At 39.5% G+C, this 20923-nt stretch overlaps 1 protein-coding gene across 1 annotated transcript in view; it reads right to left on the reverse strand.

Moving 5' to 3' along the window:
- Positions 1–266: 266 nt before the first annotated feature.
- FAM234B (family with sequence similarity 234 member B) overlaps positions 267–20923 on the reverse strand; it is a 32918-nt gene continuing 12261 nt past the window's right edge. The window contains exons 3-13 of the mRNA XM_036761482.1: positions 20639–20737; positions 19361–19549; positions 17960–18090; positions 12288–12435; positions 11824–11965; positions 10753–10896; positions 10501–10582; positions 6292–6447; positions 5773–5890; positions 3707–3924; positions 267–2809 (exon numbers count right to left, since the gene is read on the reverse strand). Of these exons, the coding sequence (XP_036617377.1) occupies positions 2804–2809; positions 3707–3924; positions 5773–5890; positions 6292–6447; positions 10501–10582; positions 10753–10896; positions 11824–11965; positions 12288–12435; positions 17960–18090; positions 19361–19549; positions 20639–20737 (1433 nt within the window). The 3' untranslated portion in view covers positions 267–2803. The remainder of the gene's footprint in view (positions 2810–3706; positions 3925–5772; positions 5891–6291; positions 6448–10500; positions 10583–10752; positions 10897–11823; positions 11966–12287; positions 12436–17959; positions 18091–19360; positions 19550–20638; positions 20738–20923) is intronic.

Here is a 20923-nt window from a genome sequence, read left to right on the forward strand (position 1 = left end):
CTCCATGGTGTCTGCCATTGTTCCTTTCCCTTGTTGGGTGCCAATAAAACACGAGACCACTGGGAGGAGTCAAGGGATACACTTTATCCTTGTGCTGTCTCTAAATCCTGTTATTTTCCTTCTCCTTGTTCCTTCCAATGACCTTCCTCTTATTTATTCCTCCATAAAATAATTCCATGAATCACTTACTTGCTCTTTATCTTTTATATAAGTGACTATAAACCATCATTCATAGCTAAGATAAATGAATCGTGGCACACACAAATAATCCTGTACATGGTATTTATTTGTTTTATCTTGTATTTTAAATGCTTTCCTGACAATACATAGAGTGATGTTTCTTTTACACAGAAGATGTTGACAACAGTTCACATTTATGGGAATTGATGTAACAATACCACAGAAGAATTAAAGGGTCCCTCATAGATTGATTGAAGAGGGAAGCAAAGACAGGACAGAGTACAGAGGAGTCAGCTTCATTTGCAGCAAAATGCAGACGGTATTATTACTGCTTCTAGTAGTTATTGTTTGAGCTATTACAGGGACCCAATGTGAGGAGCAGAGAAAAGAAAGGAATGCTTACAATAAAGACTAATGCTCATTTATCCAGTTAATGGTTCCCTGAGAGAAGAGGGAGGTTTACACATATTTGAACATGGGTTAGCACCCAAACTGTCCATCACCACTCATTATCTATTTAGGGAAGAGAACAAGGGAAAGAGCCACATCAAGAAGCCAAAGTTGAACCCTTAAGGTGTGTTAGGCAAGTACATCACCTGGAATTCACACAAAACATTCTTTCCGGCTCTTCTATTGTATATTTCTGCGACTTAACCAAAAACAAATCTCCACAACACGTGCAATGAACAAATTGTACCATATGTTTCTGCCTAAATATGGGCAGCCAATATGAAAGTCTGGGTATACTGCAGAAATGTGAAATGCTCAGATCTCAGTGGCATGTGACAGGGAACACCTCGGGCCATAGGGACCAGTATAGAGCATGACATTGAGTTTGGCCCACATTAGACTTTGGGTCTATTTAAAGCAGAGAAGGCTCCTCAACCAAAACAGGGTGTAGTGCACCATATCCTTCAAAACAGGTCCAGATGACCTGGAACCATCTTTTCCTACCGGGATATTCCTAGATCCAACTTGATCCTTTTTTTTTTTCCTTCATCTGTGCCAAACTGGGATTCAGACACAAGCTATGCTGGAACTGACTGTCTTCACAGGTATGGGTCAGGCACCTACACTGGCTGCATTTCAAACAGCACATAGTGCACACTGACAGTGACTAACCCTCTAATATTATGTCATATGACTTTCATTAGGAAATTTAGCAATTTTATCAGTGAAATCTCTAAAATGAGCATAAGATTAAGTTAAGAGAAAACTAATGATAGTTTCAGTGAAGACATATCATAAAATAGCTCAAGGGAGAGAAGAGTCCTCCTACCTGCTCTTGACTGGGATTTCCTATGACATATCATCAACTGAGAGGCTTAGCCCAATAAATAACCCCTACTGGAAGATAGTTTACTAGAATCTATTCCTATTAAGAAAAAAATAGAGGAAGGGAACTAAAAAACTGGAGACTACACCAATGAACTTGCTATTTACAAAGTTACAGTATTTACACAAGAACATCACAAAATATATATAAGCTGTTCCATGGCTCTAAAAAGAATAGGGTCAATGGGACAGATCAACTATATCAAGGCTCAAGGTTTTCAGGGAAGGGCTCAGGAATAGCTTTTCCTCCCATAAGAATTCTGTACGACAAAGCAAAAATATTCTTTAACAACAGAAAATGCAAGAACAAGTTGTAGGAAGAGGCCTCCATAAGGGAAGTGTACCAATCATTATGAAAAGCCAGTATAAGGTGGGAAAAAGAATATGAATCTCAACTCTTCCTGACGTTCAGTGTTTTTGTGAGCAGTGACAATGTTCCACTTACTCCTGACATCAGAAGCAGTGGATCATCTCTGACTCACTGAAAACCAAAATAACATAGGGCTTTATCAGAGACAATTCATTTGAACTTATTCCTCTTACTATGCTTGTGATAGTAATGTAGTTCTTCCCACAGCCTCTGGGCAGCTGGATGGGAGGTTAGAAACAAAGATGGAAGGGATAAAAATAGCCATTCTTCTCATATTGTTTTAAAATTGGTGCCAATGACTGACAAATGAGATAGTTCAAGCTTGACATGGATGAGAAGGAAGTGAAAGGTTAAAAAATTGTAACCCTAAGATAAGAGGTAGGAAATTTGGAGTAGAGATATGACCAAATGGCCCAGATATGTTTCACATGTGCAAGGAAATGGGTCTGAAATATATCTAGTAAACACTCCACACTTCAAAACCCATAAAGTAACACAAAGCAAAAAACATTTCCTGGATATAAGTACTTCTCTGACAATTCTCAGCATTTGCTTATAATTTATGCATTCTCTCTCTCTCTCTCTCTCTCTCTCTCTCTCTCTCTCTCTCTCTCTCTCTCTCTTTTTCTTTTTCACATTTTTAAAAGACCCACAGAAAGCTTGTGGATGGTCTTGATATGAAAGTCAAGAAGGGAAGCTAAACATGCCATTACCAGACAGGTGGAACTGTTATGAATGAGTAACAGGCTGCTTTCCAAAGTGCTTTGGGTTAATTATACAGAGGTGGCAAGACAATGTGGGGAAAGAAGCTTCCTTTTGCTTTCTCCATATACCTGATTTTACAGACTTGACTGAGAAGATTCTAGGCTAAAGAGAGGGTCCTCATTAGTCTCATCTGAAATTGTAGGTACCTTCAGACTAGACCTAGGGGAAAAAACAAACATAAGTTTTATTTGGGTTTTGTTTTAAGATGAAACTTTTGAGTTATTAAAATAATAATAATAGCTCACATTTCTATAAAGCTTTAAGGTTTGCAAAATATTTTACATGTATTATCTCATTTGGTCCTTAACAACACTATTGTAAGGTAGATACTATTATCATCCCAATTTTACAGATAGGGAGACTGAGGTTCAGAGAAGTAAGTGATTTGTCCAAGATCACACAGTTGGTGTTCGAAGAAGTTTCTCAACACAGGTCTTCCTGACTCTAAGCCCAACATTCTGCCTTTCCACTAGACCTCTAAGTAGAAATCCTTTCTTCCCAAGTACTCAACATTTACAATTTTCTTACTTTTTCATATCCTTACGTCTATGGCTGTCCTTCTGTAGGGCACAGAGACTTTCTTTTTTCCCCACTAACCTGCTACTGAGCTTTTTTTCACAGAATCTTCTAGGAAACCAGGCTGACCACAAATAACTTCACTCTAAGCATCTAGAATTCTAGATATTCAATGACAATAATATCAAGAATTTCCATAGCACAGTAAAGTTTGCAAAGTGCTAGAGCCTAGCACCAGGACACTAGTCCTTAGGTGCGGCCTTTTGACCAGGTCCAAGTTTTACAGAACAAATCCTTTTATTAAGGGGATTTGTTCTGTGAAGTTTGGATTCAGTTGAAGGGCCACACTTGAGGACCTAGAGGGCCCCATGTGGCCTCAAAGCTACAGGTTCCCCACCCCTGGGCTAGACGTTATTGGTAAATCTTAGGTCCTCTGTGATTCTGTGATTTTATGGTTCTGGTCATTAAGTTTGGAGTTGAAACTACCTACACCAAACCCCAATATTTACTGAATATTTCCTTAACAAAGGATCCACTTACCTTCTGAGAAGAAACAAACTTTAGCCTAGAAAGGAATCTTCTAAGTTCTCCTCGGCCAATTTTGGGGGTGGTCTCCTTTAGCACAACAACCTGACTCTCCATCAGGGCCCACCTTAAGTTCACCTTGCTGACAATCAGAGGTCTCAGATGGTTTTGAGAACCAGGCCCTGTTTTCCTGGTAACATAGAAAGCATCTTTCCAGACATCATTAATTCCAACTGTGGAAAAACAAAGGAAATAACAGTTAACATAAAGAAACATGTTCCTTCCTTTAGAAGGAAAGTCATCTTGTATAGCAATTTGAAGTGTGGAGAGCAGAATGCAAGTTTTCCAAGGGCCTTGTGTAAGGTACAGTATGGAAGTTGGGGAGATAACTATGGTTTAGTAGGAAAAGATCACTGGATAGAGAGTAAGAAAACCTGGTTTAAATCCTGAGTTGCATCATCTGAGACTTAGTTTCCTCATAGGTAAAATGGAAATAATAAAACCTTCACTACCAGCCTCACAGGGTTGTTGTGAGAACCAAATAAGACAATGTGTACTAAGCTTGTGGTAAACCTTGAAGTGATACACAACATGTTCCTAAAGTCTGGACACATAGGCAAAAATGCGTATTTTCAAGAAATGAAACGAATGAAATTTTCAACAACATTTTGTTTTATTAGAATATTAACAAATAAAACTTCAATATGATTTCTATCGTTTGTGATACAAAGGTTGATGCGCTTGCAAGATTCATGTGAACTCAATGCAATAACTCCACATTGCCGTCAATTTTAGCATATTCACTCTTTACGCGTTCAATCAAGTGTGCTGCATCTGTGATTTTCACTGAGTACACTGTCTCCCTTAGCATACCCCAGAAAAAGAAATCAAGGGGGCTAAGGTCTGTTAATATTCCAAATATTTCAACTGCATTTTTGCCTATGTGTCCAGACTTTAGGGACACCCTGTATAAATAAATGCTATTATTGTTTTATTATTATCATTATTGTACCAACAATTAGAAGAAGGAATCAGTAAGAAACAAACCAACCAACAGATTAGAAAGGCTGAGAACTGTAATGTTGGGTTGGCAACTAACACTTATCTAGTTATTACTTATGTTGCCTCACCTTTAAAACAAGCATTGTAATATAAACATGGCTTTTAATTATCATTATTATTATTACTATTTGGAGTGCTTTTAATGTGCATGATGGTGACATGTTGAAAATTAGTTCATTTATATCATATAAAATAATTTTACCAACATAGGACACTTAAAAAATATTGAGAGACAACATAAAACAATAGGCATCTCTACCATGAAGAGCACATTGCCTCTTGCTTAATGGAATGAAGCATTTGCCCACGTCAGAAGATTGAAAGAGTGGCAACAAAAGCCAAGACATTCCAACAGAGCCACAATCACTAGCACTGGCTTCAACCTCAGAGGAAACAGTTGGACCTGTAAGTGGAAAGTCTGGCTTCCAGATGGCAGGAAGGTATAGAGAAGGATAGGGAAGGGAACGTGGCCAATCTGGTTACATCCCAGGTATGAAGATTCCTCAGGGCTAATGTCATGAAAGAGAGCAGGATGAGAAAGAAAAGGGAATAGAATCCCAATCCAACAGATGACAGTGGCTAGCTTTCCATGACTTCAATGAACTGAATTCCCACTCATGCTGAAATGATGAAAACTAGAAGAATTGCCCAACATCCTGTTAACAAATCTTTTTCCTCCATAAATCCCTTCCTCTTTTAAAAATTCTCTAAGAATCACTTATCCCATGATGTTTATCCTGAAGAATCCTCAACTTACTTATTTGTCCTGACTTTAACAGAGAATTTAAGATTAAAGGCAGATGCTAAAGAGGTCGATGTTGCAAGTATTTTTTGCACCTCTCTATGCTGCTGCTCACAACAGGAATCAAGCAAATAAGTGTATAGTTCAACATTGTTAATGGACAAAACAGAACTGAAAGGGATATGTCCTAAGGATGATGGTCCAATGGAATAGTTTTTATATGTAACTACACAGTGCTCTTCCAGTGTATGTAGGCTCCCACCATCAGTAAACTCACTTGCTGAAGCATTCACAGTGCCTGTGTCATTAGCCAGATCCAGGAGGATTGTGGGGAAGGTTGGATGCAGAAGGTAAAGATGGTGGAGCACAGGTGGCTCAGTTGCTGAGTTGAGATCCTAACAGGAAAAGAAAAAAATAGAAATACTAACTCCCCCATTTAATGCTCATCTACTGCAGAGGGCAGCAGAGAAATCTGGCTAAGATATAATTCCTTTCACAATTAAAGGCTAACGCTTGATTTCTTCCTATAAGAAGGATCTCAGATTATGAGATAAACCCCTACATGTCCAGAAACAAAAGGCTCCACTTTCTAAATATTTGAAAATCTTCTGACTGACCATTAACTATCCATTATTGCTTTTTATATCTGAAAAGTGTTCTCTTCTGACCAAAAGAAAGGGGAAAAAAGGGCAAGGCTAAGCAATTCCTTAAGTCAATAGTCAGTTCTGAAGAGTAGCTAGCTGCCTTCTGACAGAAGAAAGAGGGATAAAATAACCCCTTTCATAGGTTTACTCACTGAATTAGATGGTGCTGCTGACAGGTCTTCAGCCCAAAAGAGAAAAACAGATTTTTGGTCTGATGTCATCACTGAAGTAGCCGCTGATTCTTTCATGTGACACGAGAGAGTGGAATTCCAAACGACTGTGCCTGAGTTACCATCTACTACCATCACCTGAAAAGCAGGAAAAACAGAGTAAGTACTTAGAAAAATCAGAAAAAGGAAGAGTGACACTGAAAAATATACTGTATGGCAACAAGTGTCAATACGTGGATGGAATGAACTAAGAGGAAAATTAATAAAGCAAAAATGTTTTGAAGCCTGCTTCTGTGAGCCTGGCAGATACCAGGAAGAGAAATGTCTTTCTGCAACCCACAGGAAATGCCAAAGAAACTCCTGGTTAGCAGCCCTGCAGGCCCTGAACTGTGCAAGTTACAGCGGTGCCACAAGTGGGTCAATCAGTCAATCACTTAATAAACATTAAGTGCCTCCTGTGTTCCAGGTACTGTGCTAAGAGCAGGGAATACAAAAAGAGGCAAACGACAGTCTCTGCCCTTAGGGAGCTTTAGTCCAATAGCAGAGACAACATGCAAACAAATATATACAAAGCAAGATATACACAGGATAAACAGGAAATAATTAAGAGGGAAAGCACTAGAAGGGGTTGGCAAAGGCCTGTTAGAGTAGGTAGGATTTTAGGTGGGGCTTAAAGGAAGCCAGGGAGTCAGTAATCAGAGCATCCCAGGCATGAGGGACAGCCAGAGAGAATACCCAGAGCTGAGATATGGAATATCTTGTTTGTGGAACAACGAAGAGGCCAGTGTGACTAGACTAACGAGTACATGCTGGGAAGTAAGGTGAAAGAAGACCAAAAAAGGTAGGAGGGGGCTAAGTCATAAAGGGCTTTGAATGCCAAACCAGCCTTTTGGATTTGCTTCTGGAGGTAACAGGAAGCCACTGGAGTTTACTGAATAGGAAGGTGATATGATCAGACCTCTACTTTAGGAAAAGCGCTTTAGTGTCTGAATGGGGAAAGGGCTGGAGTGGAGACAGACTAGAAACAGGCAGACCTATCAGCGCGCTATTGCAATAGTGCAGGTGATGAGAGCCTGGACCTGGGTGGTGGCAGTGTCAGAAAAGAGAAAGAGGCATTTTCAAAAGATGTTGAAAAGGTGAAATCAGCAGGCCTTGGCAACAGTTTGGTTAAGGGGTGAGGAGTTGAGAGACAGTGAGAAATCTAGGATGACTCCTAGGTTGCAAGCTGAGAGACTGGAAGGATGATGTTATCCTCTACAGTAATAGGGATGGTAGGAGGGAGAACAATGAGTTCTGTTTTAGATATGTTGAATTTAAGATGTCTACTGGACATCCAAAGGCAATTGGATATGTGAGACTTAGGGTCCACAGAAAGTCTGGAATAGGCTAGGTAGCAGAAGATTCATGTAAGAAAGCAATGGATTAGCAGAGACAGCAGAGGATTTAGAGTCAAAGGACCTGGGCCTGAATCTTGGATTTATGACTCATTACCTACAAACTGGGTCTCAGTTTTCCTCATCTGTCAGATGAAGGGCCCATGTTAGATGATCTCCAAGGCATCTTCTAGGCCTAAAAATTTATTCCTGTCTATAAGATCTACCTGTAAAGTGGCAAGGTTTGGGGAGCAGGGATGTGTAGCATAGGATTGAGCACTGATAAAGGGAAGATCACACAGTAAACCTACCTGTGAAAATATTACTGTTAAATATCCAAGAAGAGAAAAATGACCAACACTAATCCTGAAGGGATAGCTACCCGTGACTTTAAACTAAAAACCAGAACATCTAACTGAAAGCGAGCCACACAGGAAGCATGTTGTGGTAGAAATAAAGGGAGTTAGGTGGCATAGGTTCTAGTCCTGGTTCTGACTCTAACAAGCTCTGCAAGCTTAAACAAGTCATTATACTCCCTTAGGCCTCAATTTCATCACTTATAAAACAATGATCTGAAAGGTTTCTTTCAGCAATCCCCCATACAAGTATTCCATGTCCATGATCAAGAACTCTAAACCCCAACCTGTCTTTTATCTGATCATAATCTATCACTAACCCTATTCTTTATCCTCACTCTGGCCCATAATCTCTCCAAACCTCAGGTCTCCTCCAGGCCATCATCTTGTTCTCCCTTCCCCATCTTGACTATTTATTGAATCAGCTCAACCCTGCCCTACTCTCTAATCCTTTGATCCCTTGTCCTACCTCTTCTCCTGCCTTCTAAGCCACAATCCTGAATCACTCCCATCATTCCCCCTCTGCTCCTACAGATGTACCAGTGACTGGAGCTAGAGAAATCACACAACCACCACCTGGGTCAACCATAAATTTATGTTATCCAGTCTCTACTAGGCCCTCAGTGCAGCAAGGTAGTCCTTTCGTCATATGTCTTTCATAGTTAACTTGGGTATTTATAATAGTCAAAATGACTTAGTCGCTCAAAGTTGTTCTTAAAACAATGCTACTGTAACATCATTCATTTCCTGCTCTCCTTATTGGACATGTTCCATGGTACTTTGCCCTAGGTCTTCTTTCTGTACATCTATGGTTTCTTGTAGATCTCATCAGTCCTCATAGGTTCAAACATCTTCTCTCCTTAGGTAACACCCAGTTCTATACGTCCAGCCCTAACATCCTTCCTAAACTCCAGTTCTACTTTACCACTGCTGACTAAATGTCTCATAGAAATCTCAAATTCAATGTCCTAAGCAGAACTCATTTTCTCCCTCCCTAAAACTTGCTATTTCCCAAACTTCCATAACTCCCTACCCCCAGAAATAAGCTGTAATAAATAACTTAAGCAAAACAATTCCACACAAAGGGCATGTCTGGTAATATGCCTCATCTGGCATCTCTATTACTGTCAAGGGCATCACTATCTTTCCATTCACCCAGATTCCCATCTTTGGTGTCATCCTTGACTCTTTGCTCTTCCTCATCTCATATCTCCTGTGGTTGCCAGTTCTTGTCCATCTCTCCTGTTTCACCTTCTCTCCACTCCCATAGCCCCTGCCCTAGTTCCAGGCCTCATCACCTCTTGCCTAGACTATTGCAACAGCCTTCAAATCAGCCTCCCTGCTTCAAGTTCCTCTCCACTCTACTCCATCTTCCCCAGAGCTACTGCAGCGATTTTCCTAAAGCCCAGGCCTGTTCATATCACTCCTCTGCTTAATAAGTTCCAATGACTCCCTATTACCTCTAGGATCAAATATAAACTCCACCTCACATTTAAAGTCTTTCACAGCTTGGATCCAATATACCTTTCCACACTTATTACATACTATACTTCATGTATTCTACAATCTAGCCAAACCTGCCTTCTCATGGTATTCCTGAGGATGGTACTCATACATGGTACTCAATCTCTGCACTTCTGCCCTTGTGGCCCAGCCTATCTGCAATGCACTCCCTCCTGACCTCCACTTCTTAGAATCCTTAGTTTCATCCAAGGCAAAGCTCAAGTACCCCCTTCTACCTAAAGCCTTTCCTGATCCCCAGAGCTCTAGTGGCCCTGCTCCCCTAAGTTATCTTTTATCTATTTTGTATCTCTCTATTTAGGCACAGGTCACCTCCTAAAGTTACATTAGAAACTCCTTTTTAGGGCAAGGACTGTTTCATGTTTGTCCGCAGCACATCAGACTTAGCACGTCCTTAATATAGTAAACAGTCATGGACTGATTGATTGATTGCCCATGACTGGAATGTACTCCCCTCATCTCTCCCTCTCAGAATTCTTCTCCTTATTCAAAGTTCAACTCAGATGTCTTCTTATTCCTGTACATAATATAGTACAAAAACACACTTGTACTATGTAATTCTTTGTTTACGTGTATTCTCTCCCCAGAAGACTATGAGCTCCTCGAGGAAAAGGGATTGTTTCATTTCTATCCATATCTTCAGCACCTAGACTAGTACCTTAGTGACTTACCAGGTGATTAATAAATGTTTGTTGAAATGAACTGCAAAATTCATTCTTCAAAGCTCAGCTCAAATGTTACGTCTCCATGAAGCTTTTCGAGATAGTTGTACTCAAATAGTGTTGCGTATTTGTTTGTTTTACGGCTGAATTATAAACTCCTGGAGAATAGAGACCGTATCTTATCTTTCTCCCCCACACGCTGTGATGTGAACAATGCCGGGTATGTATTAAGCATTTCATAAGTATTGCTGATTGACAAATTGATCTTTTGAATTTTACCTTTTTCATCCCATCTCCATATTGTGCCTCCAGCAGGAAATCCAAGGTCTGGTCATTCGTGAAATATCCAGGAGTAGGTTGGCTAAGAGTGCAAACAAAGGAAGCAGTCAGAGAGACAAGAACTCCCATCCCTCTTCTCAAACACAGGTCCCAGGCATCAAATGGGGCAATTACTCTAGGCAATTCTGAGATACAGGGAAGGAAACTGGAGTTCTGAGAAATGAGGGACACTACAATAGGCATATTACAAACCTGTATAGGCCTTGGAGATTCAGCATCCAATGACGTGCAAGGTCTTGACCCCGAAGTAGGACAAGGCCCTGTCTGGTTGTGATGAGGAGGTTGCTGGAGTTGCTGTCTGGTGCTTTTACTATCTGGAGGAATTTAACCCCATCACTAAGGGAAGTAGAACATAAGCAATTTATCTTCTGTGCCCTCTGGTTGGCTTGTGTACACCTTCTATTTCTCACCTTCACTTAAAGAGTGGGGATGCTGCCAATCTCTGTCCAACCTGATTTTCTTGATCTATAGGGAACTCCTAGCTGGTCCCCATACAAATACCGAGAGGCACACAAAAGAGTGTGACTTGGACACACCTCTCAACAAAGTATTCTGGGAGTGTAGGAAAGATAATCAGGCCAAAATTACAGAAAGATGGATGAAACTATATGCCTGAAAAACTGGATGCTTGAATCCTGCATCAAAATCTGCCAATGACTTATGTGTCAAAGTTGGCCAAATTATTTAGCTTCTCTGTAAAACTGGGACCATCATATTTATTACCCACGTACCTCCCAGAGATACAATGGGAATTAGTAACAAAATGCTGGAAAAGCCCTTTAAAGTTCCAAAAAGAAAAACACAAATTACAATAAGATGATAATAAAGAAAGGAGAATAGGATTCCTATTGTGCTATCATAATTTGTGCTAAACAGAAAATTGCTCAAATTGAGGGAAAGTATATAGATAAACTATAGAGCAAGCCTTGTTACAGGTTAAAAAACAGGTTTAAAAAGATTAAAGGTTCTGGGGTCTCACACACCCAATAAATAAATGCCAGCTATAAATGCACTGTCACCTCTCCCTGGAGTAGTTGAAGTATATGCCATGAAGATGACCACGACATGCTTTTCCACATAAATACAGCACTACTGACAAACTAATACAGAGCATAAGGTACAGATGGAAGCATAGTACAATTAACACAGTTTCTTCTTTAATCCTGTGGCCCAGACAACACTACAGGTTCCTGCAGCACATGGGCATTTGCTGATTTACCTATGGGCTTTACCATCACCAAAATTAGAAGATGACAGCCCTACCTATAAATGTCAATAAGCTCAGACAGGTTGACGGATCTTCTCTTCTCCCACTCTGGTTCCTCTATCTGCAACGAAGGCGGTGAGCTGTCCCGGTTTTGGGCCTGGACAAAAATATCCCTCAGGGCGACGGCCTGAATATTGCCTAGCATTATAAGAAGAAACCAACACTGAACTAACAAGCCAATCACAGGGTCCAAGTTGAATGATAAGTTCCAACACAGCCTGACCAGATGGGTCTGACTCAGGAAAAAATGGGGAAGTGACTAAAGCAACTGAAGGAAGATAGATGACTTGCCTCTTAGCAGGTGTGATAGGGAAGAACAGACCAACACAAGCAAATGGACAGAGGAGAATCCTAGGCCTCTGCCAGCAGGAGATGCTGTAGGGGATAGTGCTAAATTCTCCCTTGCTTTCATTGTGAGCCACAAGAGAGACCTAATCACACCCTTGGGCACCCTTCTTACCAAAGCCAAACAGGATATAGATCGCCCCATGTGTGGTGATGTAAACCTGAGGATCAATCAGATTGCCCTCTCTCACGATGTCGTACTTCACAGGCCGGCCCATAGGAATCCCTGTCTTGCCTGAAACTAGCAGGAAACAGAGATCTCCCTGTAGAGGTGAGAAGAAAAGGTGGGCAGCAGTGAAAGAAAATGATAAGTTAATGGTGGACCTGACATTTCCTATCAAATATCATACTGGAATGGATGTCAAAGATCATCTGGTCTATCTCCCTCAGTTGAAATCCTCTCATTAACATAAAGCCTCATCAACTAAATGACTAAGAACATATCCCAGAATCAGAATATGTGTAACCAAAATTATGTTGTTCATCCTCTACTAACATGAAGGTGAGAAGAATCCCTCGCTTTAATGGAGCTAAAAACGCACAAAGGTAAATGCCCGGCAGAGGTTAGATCACCTTTCCATCCTCAGTAACCAGTTTAGGGTGTGGATACAGATCAGGGAAAGACAAGGGAGGTCTTCCTCACCAATACATGATGACACCAGGAAATCTGGCCTGACCACCACTACAGTAATCTGCCTTGTTTTGACAGGATTATTATCAACGGAATGTCCTATCTTGATTTCAGCATGGCATCTGACATGATCTCTATAACATAGAGAAGATGTAGACAAGATGGAGAAATTTAGCCTGGGTCATAGTACAGTTAGGTAGATTAAGAGCTGTTCAAACAACTTCACCCAAAGAATGTTGGTTAATGGCAACCTAGCTAGCAGGAGGAGAGCCTCTCTTAACGGTGTGATATAAGTCAAGCAGTCAATCTAGTGTTGTAAAAGTTAACTATAGGAAACTAACTATTCTAAGAATTGAGAAAAGAGTACATTCCTGGCATAAGGAATGGCCTGTTCAAGTCAAATCAAGTCAAATTACCAAGCATTTATTAAGCCCCTACTAATGTGCTGGGCACTGTGTTAAGTGCTAGGGATACAAAGAAAAGTAAAAACAATCCCTGCTCTTGATGGCCTCACTGTCTAATGGAGGACACAAAATGCAAATAACTATGTACAAACAAGTTATATACAAGATAAATTTGAAATAATCAGCAAGGGAAGAACCCAGGATTAAGGGGGGTTTTCCTGTCTTTTTCATCAATTTATTAACTACTTAGCACAGTTCTTAGCACAGCAAGTGCCCAATAAATGCTTTTTCATTCATTCATGAAGACACAGGACACTCACTTATTAAGCTGCACTTAACACAAAAGTAAAAGAGACAGCTAAAACACTGAATGTCAGAATAAAGATTCAAAAATTCTCAAAAAGCTAAAAAGAGCAAAACTAACAAAATGAAAATTACCACATAAACCAAGTCTTGCAACTAAGTTTAAAAAAAAAACAATAGGGCAGATAAAGGATAGTGGACACATAACAGTAGTTCCGATTTTTTTAAAAAATAAGCTATTTTAATTAACTGCGCATTCAATATGAGCTGAGTATAATGTAAGACCATCTTAGACTGCGTCAACAGCAGTACTATACAACGTTCACCATCGAGGCAGTTCCTAACTGTCCCATTTAACTCTACATGAGTCAGAACACATTTAGGCACTACATTTTATGAGGAATGTTGACCAACTGAAGAATTTCCAAAGAGAACAATCGATATTGTGAAGGGTCTGGAAACTACTTAAAATAAGGAGGAGATGGCTTAGAGAAAGATTATTCAATTCAGTTGAATGGGAAGAGAAGACCTGGAGGGACATTATCACTGTCTTCAAATATCTAAAAGTTGCCATATGGAAGAAGGGTTAGATTTATCACAGAGGGCAGAACTTCAATGGAAGAGTAAAAGTTACAGGGAGTCATATTTTTGCTAAATACACTTGACTTTCATGACTTTCCTTCTATCCTCTGGGACTCCTTCTTCCCTATTTTTTATTAGTACCTCATTCTCCTTCCAAGTCTTAAACATGGGTATCCCTACACACTGGAAGGTTCAGTTCCTGGCCTAGTCTCTTCTCGATTTCATTTACTTAGTACTTATTTAGTGCCTACTAAGTACAGATATACAAAGACAAAAGCAAAATATTGTCTGCCCACAAAAAAAAACTTTCAAACTTTTGTACCTCAGGGTATATCAAAGGTACGTATAAAAAATATAGAGCAATTTCAGGAATGCTGCACTAATGACTGAGGGCATCGGGAAAGGTCTCAAATAGAAGGTGTCACCCATGCCTTGAAGGAAGTGAAAGACTGCAAGAAGCAGAGATAAGAAGAGAGGACATGGGGTGTGAGAGCCTGTCCAAAAAGCACCAAGGTAGTAGAAGGAATGACATGGGAAAAAGTTTGGCCAGAATGAAGAATGCTTGAGGAAGAGTAATGGGAAATAAGAGAAGCTAGAGCCAGATTCCCTCTCTACCTGATTTAATCCACTTCTATCGCTTCAATGATCACTTTTATACAGATGCCTCCCAAATCTATATTCCCTTCCAATCTCTCCCCTGAATTTTCATTTCTTATTTTCAGTTGCCTGTTGGAATCTCCACCTGAATCACAGGATCATAGCTAGTACTGGAAGGACCTCTAAAGACCATCAAGTCCAACGCCTTCATTTTACAAATGAGTAAAATGAGGCCTAGGGGGTAGTGACTTTTTCTAGGTCACATGGACAGTAAGACCTATCACTGGTGTGATCTTAGGCAAGTCACTTAACTCTAGGCCTCAGTTTAGATGACTTTTGAGGCCTCTTCCAGCTCTTGACCTATGATACTATAATCTGAAGGAGCAGGTCCTAGCTTGAGACCCAAGACTAATGACTTCATTGTATTTTGTGTTTCATCACTCTGCCTCCTACTGGCACTTCTAATTAAAGTGTCTAAAACTGAACTCCAAACACTTCCTGCCAAACCTGCTCTTCCTCTTTGTTTCTCTATCTCTAAATTATTACCCCCAAACCTGCCCTCCCCACTAATTTCTCAGTCTGTATTACTGGTACTACCATTCTACCAGTCACCCAAGTTCATAACTTTGGAGTCATTCTGGTCCCTAATTCCCATATCTAAGTGATTACCATGTCATGCCAATTCTACCTTGGCAATATCTCTTGAGCCTTTCTCCATCCTCTCATTCCCACAGCTACTACTCTAGTGTATGCCCTCATCTCTTTTCACCTAAGACAATCATAAGACCATACCAACATGTATTCCTGACTTTAGTCTATTTTCTTTCCATTTTTTTGTACTGCTACCCTAGTAATCTTACAAATGCACTGATCTAATCATATCCACACAAAAACCTTCAGTGTAGCCCTTGTTGTTGTTGTCAATCATTTCAGTCATGTCTGACTCTTTATGACTCCACTTGGGATTTTCCTGGCAAAGATACTGGAGTAGTTTGCCATTTCCTTCTCTAGCTCATTTTACAGATAAGAAAACTGAGGCAAACAGGATTAAATGACTTGGCCACAGTTACACAGCTAGTAAGAGTCTGAGGCCAGATTTGAACTCAGGAACATGAATTTTCTTGAATCCAGGCCTGGCACTATCTACTGCCTCGGGGCAGTACCTAGCTGCCCCAAGTGTATGCCTACTACATAACAAATAAGATATAATTTAAAATTGCAAGTTCCTTCACCATCTGTTTCCAACCTCTATTTCCAGCAATATCTCATCAGCTCCCACATATTTGACATTCCAGCCAAACTGAACAACTCTTATCTCCTATGCTCATCTAGACTTCTGTCTCTAACGCCTTTGCTCCTACCATTTCCCCATTCTCAGAGTGGACTCACCTTACCTTTCTCCCCTATATCTGTTCCTATATTTTTCTTGCTTCCAAGTCTAACTTTTAGGTAATTCTGTGACCCCACCTTACCAAATGAAAGTGATCTCTATTGCATCAAATTTCTCATTGCACACAGTAAGCAATTAATTAATAAAAATATATTTCATTGAATTAGAGCAATAGAAAAATGAAATGGGCTACCCTGCAAAGTACAGTGTCCCCTATCTCTTGGACTATTTAAGCAGATTCTGGATGACCACCTACCAAGGGTATAACAAAGGGCATCCCTGCATTTAATGGGATGATAGATTAAATGACTTTGATTCTAAGGCTGACTACCTCCTCTGAGCTAACCAGGTCCACCTCAATCAGGACCCAGATGTAGGCCCCAAGGACTAATCTCCAGAGATGAGAAATGATCATAAACTTGGGTGTTAAATTGTATCATAGTGAGCTCTTTTATGTATATAAATTTATATGTATATATATTTATATGTATATATAAAATTTATGTATATATATTTATATGTATATAAATCCAAGTCATCTCCTTGTCAGATAGATATCCTGAATTCACCGGGACACTTCCACAGACACTGTATTGGCTAGTGCAAGGGTCAAAAGAAGTTAACAAAAGTTTGAAATCTCTCTACTCTCTTTAATTTCACCATTATTATCTCTATCACCTTCCCAAGGAAAATTACTCCCTTTACATCATTTCTGAATGTATCGCATGTAGAACCATAATCAGGGTGAAGCAAACAAGACAATGTCCTGGGTACAGCATAGAAAGAAAAAAAGGCATAGAGCTTCTGCTGAATCTGGAGCAGGCAAGAAACCAAAGCCTTTCAAGGCTTGAACCCTAGTTCTGTTCACCATCTTGAAAGAAGTCCTATCCCAGAAAGAAGCCAGATAGAGTAGGAAGAAACCTTTTCTTGGTACCAATGCTTTGTTTCCTTTTCCATGCAACTATAATCTTATCACAGAAACTTCCTCTCCACAAAGTTGAATACTACCCCTTAACCCCTAGGGTCTCTGGAATATAATTACTTATAATGATCAGGAAACTTGCATCCAATTGAACAGATTCTTAGACAAAATGAACACGGTGGCTGATTCTGGTATTATTGGTCTAGGTCTTAGTTCATTGAGAATAACTGCCTGCATTTATGGGAAGTAAGAAGAAAAGTCCCAAAACCTTAGTGGACCACTGAACAGGAATCAATTTTTGTTCTACCTTAAAGGAGATAGAGTATGATTTGGGATACTAGCTGCCCATACTATCCTTGACTGTGCTACATCTGTTCTTACTTTTACCTCCAAGGCTGGTAAATTCTAGAACTTTTGTAAACTCTAATCTATAAAAAAAATAAGATACTTTTAAAAATAACATGAGAAAATTATGCATTGAAAACCATAGCAGAATGGTCAGAGATAAAATAGCCATCATAATAAATTAGGTGTTTGGGGTTTTTAAATAGAACCAAACGTCCAATTTCTTAGCTGAAAGCTTCAATTGATCAATAAGTAAGTGCCAGGAAAACAGACAAAAGTGAAGCAATCACTGAGTACATTCTGATGGTGGGGTTGGGGGGGAGGGGGCGGAGAATATCCCTATAAGTAGGTACTAAATAGGTACAAAATCAATAAAAAGTAGTCTGTGACAGCAGGGCACCAGAAGCCTGAGGGAGGGGGTAGAATAGGAAAGGCCACATTAGGAATAATCACAATGCCTTATATCTGTAGAGCCCTTTACAGGTTAAAAAAAAACCCATTCCTAGTTATTACCCCATTATATTAGGAAAACTATGAAACGCCTAAATCTGGATTGAGGTACTCCTACTCTCATAGTCTTTCAAAAATGAGGGTCATCTAATTGACACCATACCTGTGAGGGCCCAGTGGTCAGAACAATGAGATCTCTAACTCCATCATTATCCAAATCTGGCAGCACCAAAGCTGGGGTGGCCAAAGTCCCATTGGACAAGTGGCTTGGGTTTAGAGTCCAAATGGCTTTGCCTATAGGAGAACAAGCAGACTAATTGCTGATGTGACTTTGTATTAGCAAATCTTTTACCCCCCAGGGAAGAAAAAACTGAGCTAGAGGGAAAAAAACAGTCACCTCCTTCTCCTTTGCCTCCTCCTCATTTTACAAATAGCATGTGGAGGTGGGGAATTTGTTTAGCTAAACAAGGCAATGTATTAAATTCATATATAATTCAAAAGAAGTAGCTGAAAGCAGCCCAGGAAAGTGCAAATGATTTTTTTTTGGAGTGGAGGAAGGCATTGCAGGTGACTTGTATGGCTTGTCATATGGACAGGAATTAGAAGAATTACTCAGAAAACCTATTCCCCATCTCTACCAGAAGGCCACTTAAGCAAATATCAGAGAAAGTATGGGATTGCCTTCAAAGATAGTTTATGAGTCATATACAAAACACCAATGTTACCACCTCTTTTTAACCAAAACTTGCATTTCCTGGACTGCTCATTCACTTTACTCACTAGATTTGGTTTCTAATGACGTTGTTTCCAAAAATCAACTATATACTCAAAGAAAAAAAATCTGAGGGCGTTCAAAAGAATGTATCAGACTCAGAAGGCAATTCCAAAAATGGAACTTTAACAATTATAAAAATATAGCCCCCGAGTGACTACTTTATAAAGGAAATAGTACACACCTGAATATGCAAATTGCACATTTGCTAAAAATCCAGATGTTACTTCATTAATCACACATAATAGGTGCTTATTATTTTTACTCCTGGGAGGCAAAATCCAGTGACAAAACGTGTCTCAAGTGTGCGTTTTACAAGTAGCATCTAAGTAAGTCTAGTAGCATATACCATTATTTAATTCTTTTCAGTGCAATTCAGGTTTCCCAGCTAAATAACCAAATTAGCATTGCTTAACAAACCTTGACTTCTTTTATTAATTTTTAAGTAGCTAAATTATGTGTTTAATGTGTGCCAATTCTGACATTACAAAACTTGGATGTCTTTAGGGATAAACAATGGCAGGGGGAGGGTTGGGCAAACCATAGATCTCAGGGCATTTTTTGTTTGAAGAATAACACATTCTTTTGCCCAAACTAAACAAAAATACCTAAATCTGAATTTTTTTTGTTCAATATTCTCTAATTTCTTCCCCTATACCCTGCAAAATGTCTTTCATACTAAGAAATTAAACTTCCCATCATGAAGGAGGGCAAGGGTCCCCACTCCCTATTGGAATGATCTAACCCATTTTCACAACTCATAATCATTTCTCTGTGACATTTCATCTTTACCTGATGTGGCATTGAGTGCACTGAGCAGCCTGGATATCCCAGTCACAAGACAGATGGCTTCTGCTGAGTCTAATGGAGTTAGCCCAGAACATTGCAAACTTTGGGCCTCCTCTGAGAGAGGACTGGTCCAAAGAGTGCTACCATTTACCCCTGAGAGAGCCAGAAGAGTGGGCTGGGGCTTAGGGACACCTAATAGCACGTAAGAAAAAGGAAGAGAAAAGAATTACCCGCTAATATTGCATATATACCAAAAAGTACAAGAAAATCATTCTCGCCCCTCAAGGAGTTTACAGTTTATTTGGGGGTCAAAACAAAAATGTATGAAAACTTAAACAATAAGATCCAGTTTCTCCTGCAAAATGAAGACAGTGATACTTTTTAATTTATCCATGAATAACAAAATATGCTGCTCTTCATGGAAACAAATAGTGCCATTGATCATTTGTGAGTACTCTGAATTGTTTGTCTAGGGGTGATGATGAGTTGGCATTTATCCATCTATAAGCTCTCACTAGTACCTCTTGCACCCAATGAATGGCGCATATTTATAAGGCAGCTGGCCAAGGGTATGAGTGCAATGGATCCATGGCCATGGATCAGAGTAAAGCTAGCTGAATCTAATGGACCTTAAACCCATGATTTTACTCATGGCCTTAAGTGATCATCACTATGATTCCAACAGTATGGAATCTCAAAAGGCTGGAAGCCACACTGCTTATGAGCTATAAAAAGCTAGTAAAGAAAATCTTTTTTGTACTGAGAGCTACTAAGGCAAAGAAAAAATAAGCAAGAACCATATATAATTTTTAAAAAACGTAATCATGTGCTTTTAAGTAAATAAAATATTTCACTATCCACTTTCTAAATTAAAAACAAAGAATAAAACTATGCAATAAATACAATAAATAAGTGTGATGCCTCCTAATTGAAGGCTGGACTTTTTTTCATACTCTTTTTATGTCCAAATGGCTTATGTGCATTGCAAAAAAAATTCATACAAGAAATTTCTAGCAGCAAAAGTAAAGTTCAAAGTTTGATACTTTTGATGAGCACCTAGATTTTCATAATAGGAACCCCAAATAAATATCTTGGGACAAAAAATTTGAATCTTATCTTCAAGCAAAAATAAAAGTTATACAGTTTCACAAACTAGCTATAATAATAATAGTTCTAATCCTCTTTAATGAATGTCGCAGCCATGTGGGGAGAGACATATCAAAGGCATAAAGTTTCCCAAAAACTCTCCCAAATGAGTAGATTCAGCATCATGTCTCTTACCTATTAAACTCCCATTTCTTAGGTTCACAAAGGAAAGCAGGACATCAGGCAACCCATCGCCATTCACATCAACCAGTTCTAGTGGAGACAAGTCCCCACCTATTATGTTGACAGAGTAAAAGGAGGTGATTAGTGAATCTATCAACAAGTAAATTTCTACTATGTACCAGACACTCTTCTAGGCACTTGGGTCACAAAAATGAAACAAATTTCATAAAAGAGCTTATATTCTATCAGGGAGACAACATGTAAACAACTATATACAAAACAATGGGGAGGGGGAAG

This window comes from Trichosurus vulpecula, chromosome 5 (assembly GCF_011100635.1).
Source record: "Trichosurus vulpecula isolate mTriVul1 chromosome 5, mTriVul1.pri, whole genome shotgun sequence".
In the NCBI taxonomy this organism is placed as follows: Eukaryota; Metazoa; Chordata; class Mammalia; order Diprotodontia; family Phalangeridae; genus Trichosurus; species Trichosurus vulpecula.